At 46.9% G+C, this 8,977-nt stretch overlaps 7 protein-coding genes across 7 annotated transcripts in view, besides 4 other annotated features; all 7 read left to right on the top strand.

The window, feature by feature from the left end:
• The window catches only part of TSTA_111570 (uncharacterized protein), a gene marked incomplete at both ends in the record, with an annotated part of 1,316 nt that extends 794 nt beyond the window's left edge, over positions 1 to 522 (top strand). Inside the window, 2 exons of the mRNA XM_002481268.1 lie at positions 1 to 265; positions 316 to 522. The exon at positions 1 to 265 is cut by the window's left edge and continues 5 nt beyond it. Of these exons, the coding sequence (XP_002481313.1) occupies positions 1 to 265; positions 316 to 522 (472 nt within the window). The remainder of the gene's footprint in view (positions 266 to 315) is intronic.
• A 500-nt stretch (positions 523 to 1,022) lies between these two features.
• On the top strand, positions 1,023 to 1,465 carry TSTA_111560 (uncharacterized protein; the record flags this gene model as incomplete). The annotated part of the gene is made up of 1 exon (XM_002481267.1): positions 1,023 to 1,465. A coding segment is annotated over one exon (443 nt), but the record flags the coding sequence as incomplete, so codon positions are not given.
• Positions 1,064 to 4,192: a mobile genetic element.
• Positions 1,619 to 2,157, top strand: TSTA_111550 (uncharacterized protein; the record flags this gene model as incomplete). Its single annotated transcript, XM_002481266.1, has 2 exons — positions 1,619 to 1,933; positions 2,056 to 2,157. Coding segments are annotated over 2 exons (417 nt in total), but the record flags the coding sequence as incomplete, so codon positions are not given.
• On the top strand, positions 2,240 to 2,992 carry TSTA_111540 (reverse transcriptase, putative; the record flags this gene model as incomplete). Its single annotated transcript, XM_002481265.1, has 2 exons — positions 2,240 to 2,713; positions 2,810 to 2,992. 2 exons carry the CDS (start codon positions 2,240 to 2,242, stop codon positions 2,990 to 2,992), a joined length of 657 nt encoding a protein of 218 aa, XP_002481310.1.
• Positions 3,300 to 4,138, top strand: TSTA_111530 (uncharacterized protein; the record flags this gene model as incomplete). The annotated part of the gene is made up of 2 exons (XM_002481264.1): positions 3,300 to 3,317; positions 3,380 to 4,138. 2 exons carry the CDS (start codon positions 3,300 to 3,302, stop codon positions 4,136 to 4,138), a joined length of 777 nt encoding a protein of 258 aa, XP_002481309.1.
• Positions 4,193 to 4,361: 169 nt separating the features above from the next.
• Positions 4,362 to 4,415: a sequence feature (GA-rich).
• A 447-nt stretch (positions 4,416 to 4,862) lies between these two features.
• On the top strand, positions 4,863 to 5,627 carry TSTA_111520 (uncharacterized protein; the record flags this gene model as incomplete). Its single annotated transcript, XM_002481263.1, has 2 exons — positions 4,863 to 5,100; positions 5,449 to 5,627. The coding sequence occupies 2 exons, from the start codon at positions 4,863 to 4,865 to the stop codon at positions 5,625 to 5,627; spliced, it is 417 nt and encodes a 138-aa protein (XP_002481308.1).
• Positions 5,133 to 5,203: a sequence feature (G-rich).
• Positions 5,628 to 6,484: 857 nt separating the features above from the next.
• Positions 6,485 to 8,977: part of a mobile genetic element that runs on past the window's edge.
• On the top strand, positions 6,615 to 8,245 carry TSTA_111510 (reverse transcriptase, putative; the record flags this gene model as incomplete). The annotated part of the gene is made up of 6 exons (XM_002481262.1): positions 6,615 to 6,723; positions 6,762 to 7,323; positions 7,368 to 7,407; positions 7,436 to 7,475; positions 7,497 to 7,786; positions 7,868 to 8,245. The coding sequence occupies 6 exons, from the start codon at positions 6,615 to 6,617 to the stop codon at positions 8,243 to 8,245; spliced, it is 1,419 nt and encodes a 472-aa protein (XP_002481307.1).

Raw genomic sequence — 8,977 nt, 5'->3', positions numbered from 1 at the left:
ACAACAGTTATCCAATGCACACGATGCTGGAAATGGCATAATGCACGATCCTGTGCCCGCCCCTCTCAATGCCGGCTCTGCGGCTCCTCAGAGCATACTGAACAGGGACATGTTAACCGCTGCACAGCCCTGGAGCCTTATCAGTGCCCTCCCAGATGCATACACTGCCATGGACCACATCCTGCTGATTTCCCAGAATGCCTCCTGCGCCCTAAAGGCAACTCTAAACATACTAAAGCTCAACAAGCAGAGATCCAGAAATCCTGTGCTATTAACCTTGCAAAAGCTCGAACTGAAGGAGGATGTAGCACTCAGCTCTCCATTGGCACACAAGAAACACCTATGGCACTAGACGAGATGCCAACTCAGCCTCCAACCCATGAGATTATCTCTCCTTTCCGTTCAGTAACCTCTCCACCTCGCGCCCCAACAGAAGATCCCCCAATTATAGCTCGCGCAGTCCGCTTTACTACCCCTCAATCACAAAATCGGTTCGCCTCTCTTCTCGAACGGGAACTATGATCTATCACTATCTAACTCAAAAGGCGCCTCTTAAAATCCTACAGTTAAATGTAGGGCACGCGCCAGATGCACATAAAATAGCTCTCACATTGGCATACACAAGCGACATTGATATTATCCTAATCCAAGAACTATATATATTTAAAGATCTTAGCCGACAGATCACAAAAAAACACCTATCATATGAATGCTTCTCCCCAACTGACAGTTGGGCGATAAGTGGCCGACCACGAGTTCTCACCTATGTTTGAAAGAAGAAGGGCATTCGGACCTCCCAGCTGCGCCCCTTCATAACTGACACCAAAGAGGCCTCGGATCTCCTATTCCTACAGATTTTTTCGCCCACAGGAAAGTCCGCTCTAATAGTTAACATCTATAATGCCCCAGCAGGCTCCATCAGAGCAGGCGAGCCGCGAAAGCTCTTGCAACCCTGCCAGAGGCATATTTCCTCAAGCAACGATACTCGCAGGCGATCTCAACTACTACACAACAGGTGGCAGCCCTCGCTACATCGCAGCCCCACACTTCTGCAGAGCCATTCATTAACTGGCTGGACCTCCAGGGTCTAGTACTTATCTCTGACATAGACTGTCCCACACATGAAAGGGGCAACGTGTTAGACCTCAGTTTCGCCTCAAGCCCTCTGGCACTCGCGGGAGCTAAAACTAGCATAGCGAGCCACTTAGATGCAACCTCAGATCATCAACCACTAATCACCACTGTACCATGGGATCAGAGATACAAGGAAACAGCTCAGAAACTGAGATTTGACACACTAGACCACACCTCCTTCCTCTCGCTCCTCGCCTCTAATCTTGCTGGCACCGAGAGCTCAGCCGCAACAGAAGAAGATCTTGATGCCCTTGCTGAAAAACTGACATCTGCAATTCAAGGAGCATATAGAGGCTCTGCTAAGAGGACCATGACACAAGGCATAGAATAACCATGGTGGAATGAAGACTACAAGAAAGCTTTACACAATTACCGCTTAGGCCTCTGCTCAAAGATAGACTTCTGCAGGATAACTAGATGGTCTCAACGACAATTTTGGCGAGATAAGCTCTCTACGGTAACACAAATGAAGGATGTCTTCAATATGAGCAAATGGCATAAGTCCACAGGCACCTTCCGAAGCCCTCCACTGAAGGATCCACTGAGACCTAACAGCTTCCCAGCAGCTACTATACATGAGAAACGAGACGTACTAGTCCGTAATCTTCTCCAAAACTTGGCTGAGGCAGGAGACATACTGCTGGACTCCCCAGCAGTCCCCACCACTAGTCTCTATTTCCCAGATATAACAATGGTACAGGTGGAGGAGTCAGTACTTCAGGCAGGAAACACAGCCCCTAGCTCAGACAAAATCCCAACCTGCATACTCAAAGTGGCATGGCCTCTGATTAAGGACAAGGTACTAATGTTATACCAAGGATGCCTAAAGATTGGTTATCACCCAAAATGCTTTCGACATGCAATCTTAGCAATTATCCAGAAACTAAAAAAGACTGATTGGTCTTCACCTAGATCATATAGACCAATCGCTCTCCTATCAGTACTTGGCAAAGGACTGGAGCGCTTGGTGGCACGGAATATGGCATAGATCTCTATACACTACAAAGTATTAGCAAGGCAACAGTTTGGGGCTCTCCCACTAAGATCTGCAAATGATCTAACCACATGCCTAACACATGATGTTGAACAAGCACTAAATCAAGGCATGACTGCCTCACTCCTTACCCTAGATGTCAAAGGCGCTTTTGATGCCGTGCTTCCCAGCAGACTCATCCGCAGATTACGTGAGCAGGGCTGGCCCACTAATCTTGTTCTCTGGATTGCCTCCTTTGCTACTGGGCGATCAGTCCAGATCCGACTTGATGGAGAGATTGGCCCCTCAATAGACATTGCCTGCGGTCTCCCACAAGGATCCCCAGTATCTGGCATTCTTTTCATGCTCTACATAGCGCCCCTATTCTGTCTAGGAAACCCAAGGAACAGATTTGGTTACGCAGATGACGCAGCTAACCTGGCAATCTCAACATCTCTTGCTACTAACTGCGAAGCATTATCAGACTCACTACAAGAAGCTCTAAACTGGGGCGCTGCAGAGGGCATTACATTTGCACCAGATAAATACGAGCTTCTTCACTTCTCCCGACATAAAGCAGACCAGGACCTAACCTGCACACCTTCAGTAAAAGCTGGATCTATTATAATCTCAGAAAATACTAAACGGCTATATCTACGCTGGCTAGGAATCCTCTTTAACAAAAAGCTAACGTTTAAATAGCATGTTAGTGAAACAGCATCTAAAGCCCTCACTGTGGCTAATGCCCTTCGCTCTCTAGGGAATACTATCTGTGGAGTCAAACCTCATTTACTACAGCAGGCTGTATCAGCCTGTGTACTCCATAAAGTATACTATGGCGTAGAAACCTGGTGGCCAGGATGTACTCGCCCTGGATCTTTCTAAATCTCAAATCGAGTTGGAGAACATCTTGAGAAACTAACCAAAGTAATACTAGCAGGCGCAAGAGCAGTCCTTCCAGTTTTCCGCACAACCCCAATATCTGTTCTATACCGAGAGTCTGGATTCTCTCCGCTAGAAATTGAACTAGATCAAATAGCCCTCCAAACATCTGTCCGCCTATGGCGTCTTGATCCATACCACCCACTCCGAAGACGCGCAGAACAGATAGCTAGAGACGGCTGACAAACCAGTCGATTTGCCCGCCAAGTGCTGGCGCTCCCCAACTCTGAATAAATAAACCCTCTACAACATGCTCCCTAGTACCCTCGTGAGTCACGCAAGAGTGCCCTAGCCCGAATAGGAGCTCCTATGGGACGCACTAAGGAACAGGCAGCGGCTGATTTCACGGCTTTTCAACGCACCATCCCTAGCTTGGATATTGTAATCTTTTCAGATAGATCTAGGCTGATAGACGGACGTGCAGGGGGTGGCTATATTGGATTTCAAGCACACCATCAGTTCCTCCGCTCCTCACTCTTATACGGACATGGGAAAGAGGTCTTTGACACAGAAGCAGAAGCTGCCCTAGCTGGTGCTCAAGCAGCAATAACATACCCAACAGCTCAATTTGCTACCAACCTATGGATCTGCCTTGACAACCTGGAAGTTGCCACGCGCCTCCTATCCCCCTCTACAGGATCCTCCCAAGAGGTCTTTGAATCCTTCCGCACCCTTGCAGCCGCCTGGCCACTACGCGAAAGGCTTCCACACACCAAAAGTGGATCAATCCAAATCCGATGGGTCCCTGGACACGCTAAAATCCCTGAGAACGAAGCGGCTGATCTTGCTGCCAAAGAGGGAGCTGCCTCAACCCCTCCTGCTCCTCAGAAATCCTCATACGCCTCGCTAAAGAGACACGCCAAGACTCAATCCCTATCCGCTGCTCAGTCACAATGGCAGAAGGTGGCACCACAGAGTTATCAAGATCTAGAAATAACTACTTCTCCTAAGCGCCCTAGGGAGCTTCAACTCAACCGACTTGACCTTGGCCGTATTATTGTGGCCCGTACTGGTCATGGAGACTTTGCAGACTACCATGAACACTTTAATCATGATGATGCTTATCTTCTCTGTCGGTGTAGAGCATGAAAAGCACCTCTATATTTCTTCTTCTGCCATATAGCTAAGAGACAAGCTCCTCGTCCACCTGGACCCCCTTCTAAAGTTATCTCTTTTCTTTTAGGTACTGCGAAAGGAACACGAAAACTAGCCTCATGGCTAGCAGAGACCCGTTTCTTTGAGGATATCTGTCCTCGCCAACCTCTCCTTAGCACCTAGCTAAGTCAGCCCTACTTCCCCCTTATATCTCTCTTTTCCTTTGTTCTTTCTTTCTTTCTTTCCTTCTTTCCTTCTTCCCTTTTTCTTTTCAAACTCACTGCTTAAGTATGATAGTGGTAGAATGATAGGTCATGAAGCGTAGGTGGACCATTGCAGCTGGCAAATACCCAAAACCCACTAGGAAGTGGATCTCCCTTTAAGACCACGGCAGCTATGGAAATGCGCCAAAGAGTCTCTTATCTGTATATAAATCTGATAGGACCTGAAGCCCGAGGCTTAACCCTCGGCGGCCTATGTCCCAGTAGGGATCGGTGGGAAGCGTGCAAGTCACGAACCATGGCCGTTAAATATATACACACACACACACACTTAATTACTGACCGTCACACTGGTCACACTAATTTTTCGAGTTGATAGGCGACTTCCTTATAATTATTTATATCAAACAGTCGGAGGCTCAAAATCCTCAACCCTCTCTACCACCTAGCTCCCAGGAGTGCAGCCTTTGACGCGTCTCAACGCGCCCGGCAACACCATGGCGCGTAAAGGCCCTGGTACAGATGGCCCTCTACAGACAGCCCTTCTGGAATCCATGTCTGCAGCCACAACAAGAGCTTCTGAAGGACAGAAGATCTTCAGCCCCATAGCTGTATTCCTTGATAAATACCGCAGCCAAACCACCGGCCTTGCTCCTCACCTACTGAGAGCACTCACCGCTCTAAGCGATGACCTCGCCTTGGTAGCTCAACAACATTTCAACGCTTATATCAGCGGTATCTTGATGACCTCCATTCTACCTGCCTAGTCTCCCTCCCCTTCCTCTTCTCCCATCCCAAATCCCTTACCCCCTTCACCCCCTCCCTCACGTCCCCCCTCAGGTCTTAACCAGTCAACTTATGCGACTATTACCTAATATGCCCCGGTCAAATCAACTCCCATCACTCACTCTAAAGCCTCCATCAAAAAGCCTATGCCTCTGGTGAAACAACCCCTTCCTGACATCTGGCTCTTCGTACGCCTCCTAGCTGACCATGCAGCCAGAAAAATGGAAGCCTATGCTATCTACTCTAGCCTACGATCTTAACTAAACTTAAATAGTGCAGCACTAAAAGAAGTCTAAGCTACAAAGACTGGCTTTGCACTATGCCCCTCATCTCTAGAAGCCCTCCTAGCTCTTGAGGCCCAAAAAGAGACTATCTCTGCATTCTTTGTTAACTGCCAGATAGAACGCAGCTCCCGATGGGTCTCGTACCGAGTCACCAACGTGCCAAGGAAAATTGGCCAAATCTTGGATGGTTAATACTCTCTAATCCCTGTCAATCCTACACTACTATCCTTGGAAATTAGCGAAACTACAGGGCTCAAGCCTATATCTATTAGTAAGACTACTATGAGCGCTGCCAACCCTGATACTCTCTCCTCAAGCTGGTTTGTCAACTTCCCAGAAGGCACGAAATTACTACTGCCTATCCAGCTACATCTTTTTGGCACTATCATCAATGCTCATCACCTCTCTAAGAAAACAACAGTTATTCAATGCACACGATACTAGAAATGGTATAATGCACAATCCTGTGCACGCCCCTCTCAATACCGACTATACGGCTCCTCAGAGTATACTGAAGAGGGCCATGTCAACTGCTGCATAGCCCCAGAGCCTCATCAATGCCCTCCTAGATGCATACACTGCTATAGACCATATCTAGCTGATTTCACTGAATACCTTCTACGCCCCAAAGGCAATACTAAACATACTAAAGCTCAACAAACAGAGATCCGCAAATCCTGCGCCATAAACCTTGCAAAAGCTTGAACTGAAGAAGGATGTAGCTCTCAGCTCTCCATAGACACACAAGAAACACCTATGGTATTAGATGAGATGCCATTATAGCCTTTAATCCATGAGATTATCTCTCCTTTCCGTTCAGTAACCCCCCCACCTCGCGCCCCAACTGAAGATCCTCCCATTACAGCTCGTGCAGTCCATTTTATAACCCCTTAACCATAAAACCAGTTCGCCTCTCTTCTTGAACAGGAGCTATAATCTATCACTATCTAACTCAAAAGGCGCCTCTCAAAATCCTATAGTTAAATGTAGGGCACGCGCCAGACGCACATGAAATAGCCCTCACATTGACATACACTAGCGACATTGATATTATCCTAATCTAAGAACTATATACATTCAAAGACCTCAGCCAACAGATCACTAAAAAACATCCATCATATGAATGCTTCTCCCTAACTGATAGCTGGGCAATAAGTGGCCAACCACGAGTCCTCACCTATGTCCAAAAGAAGAAAGGCATCCAGACCTCCTAGCTACGCCCCTTTACAACTAACACTAAAGAAGCCTCGGATCTCCTGTTCCTTCAGATTTTTTCGCCCACAGGAAAGTCTGCTCTGATAGTTAATATCTATAATGCCCCAGCAGGCTGCAGCAGAGTAGGTGAAGCTGCGAAAGCTCTCACAACCCTACCAGAGGTGTATTTCCCTCAAACAACGATACTTGCAGGCAATCTCAACCTACTACACAACAGATGGCAACCCTCGCTACAACATAGCCCTACAACTTTTGCAGAGCTGTTTATCAACTGGCTGGATCTCCAGGGTCTAGTACTCATTTCTGACATAGACTGTCCCACACATGAAAGGGGTAACGTGTTAGACCTCAGTTTCGCCTCAAGCCCTCTGGCACTCGCAGGAGCCAAAGCTAGCATAGCGAGCCACTTAGATGCAACCTCAGATCATCAACCACTAATCACCACTGTTCCATGGGATCAGAGATACAAGGAAACAGCCCAGAAACTGAGATTTGACACACTAGACCACACCTCCTTCCTCTCGCTCCTCGCCTCTAATCTCGCTAGCACCGAGAGCTCAGCCGTAACAGAAGAAGATCTTGATGCCCTTGCTGAAAAACTGACATCTGCAATTCAAGGAGCATATAGAGGCTCTGCTAAGAGGACCATAACACAAGGCATAGAACAACCATGGTGGAATAAAGACTGCAAGAAAGCTTTACACAATTATCACTTAGGCCTCTACTCAAAGACAGACTTCCGCAGGATAACAAGATGGTCTTAACGACAATTTTGGCAAGATAAGCTCTCTATGGCAACACAAATGAAGGATGTCTTTGATATGAGTAAATAGCATAAGTCTATAGGCACCTTCCGAAGCCCTCCACTGAAGGATCCACTGAGACCCAATAGCTTCCCAGCAGTTACTATACATGAGAAACGAGACGTACTAGTCCGTAATCTTCTCCAAAACTCGGCTGAGGCAAGAGACATACCGCTGGACTCCCCAGCAGTCCCTACCACTAGTCTCTACTTCCTAGATATAACAATGGCACAGGTGGAGGAGTCAGTACTTCAGGCAGGAAACACAGCCCCTAGCTCAGACAAAATCCCAACCTGCATACTCAAAGTGGCATGGCCTCTGATCAAGGACAAGGTACTAATGTTATATTAAGGGTGTCTAAAGATTGGTTATCACCCGAAATGCTTTTGACATGCAATCTTAGCAATTATCTAGAAATCAAAAAAGACTGATTGGTCCTCACCTAGATTATATAGACCAATCGCTCTCCTATCAGTTCTTGGCGAAGGACTTGAGCGCTTGATGGCATGGAATATGGCATGGATCTCTATACACTACAAAGTATTAGCAAGGCAACAGTTTAGGGCTCTCCCACTAAGATCTGCAAATGATCTAACTACATGCCTAACACATGATGTTGAACAAGCACTAAATCAAGGCATGACTACCTCACTCCTTACCCTAGATGTTAAGGGCGCTTTTAATGCCGTGCTTCCCGGTAGACTCATCCGCAGATTATGTGAGCAGGGCTGGCCCACTAATCTTGTTCTCTGGATTGCCTCCTTTGCTACTGGGCGATCAGTCCAGATCTGACTCAATAGAGAGATTGGCCCCTCAACAGACATTGCCTGCGGTCTTCCACAAGGATCCCCAGTATCTGGCATTCTTTTCATGCTCTACATAGCGCCCCTATTCCGTCTAGAAAACCCAAGGAACAGATTTGGTTACGCAGACAACGCAGCTAACCTGGCAATCTCAACATCTCTTGCTACTAACTGCAAAGCATTATCAGACTCACTACAAGAAGCCCTAAACTGGGGCGCTGCAGAGAACATTACATTTGCACCAGATAAATACAAGCTTCTTCACTTCTCCTGACATAAAGCAGACCAGGACCCAACCTGCACACCTTCAGTAAAAGCTGGATCTATCATAATCTCAGAAAATACTAAACGGCTATATCTACGTTGGCTAGGAATTCTCTTTGACAAAAAGCTAACATTTAAATGGTATGTTAGTGAAACAGTATCTAAAGCCCTCACTGTGGCTAATGCCCTTCGCTCTCTAGGGAATACTATCCATAGAGTCAAACCTTATTTACTACAGCAGGCTGTATCAGCCTATGTACTCTATAAAGCATACTATAGCGTAGAAACCTGGTGGCCAGGACGTACTCGCCCTGAGCCTTCCTAAATTTCAAATTGAGTTAGAGAACATCTTGAGAAACTAACCAAAGTAATACTAGCAGGCGCAAGAGCAGTCCTTCCAGTTTTCCGCATAACCCCAATATCTGTTCTATACCGAGAGTCTGGATTCTCTCTGTCA

Source organism: Talaromyces stipitatus, genomic scaffold (assembly GCF_000003125.1).
Source record: "Talaromyces stipitatus ATCC 10500 scf_1105507295555 genomic scaffold, whole genome shotgun sequence".
Lineage (NCBI taxonomy): Eukaryota > Fungi > Ascomycota > Eurotiomycetes > Eurotiales > Trichocomaceae > Talaromyces > Talaromyces stipitatus.
The sequence above is the reverse complement of the archived record's forward strand: the minus strand, read 5'-3'. Positions and strand labels throughout refer to the sequence as shown.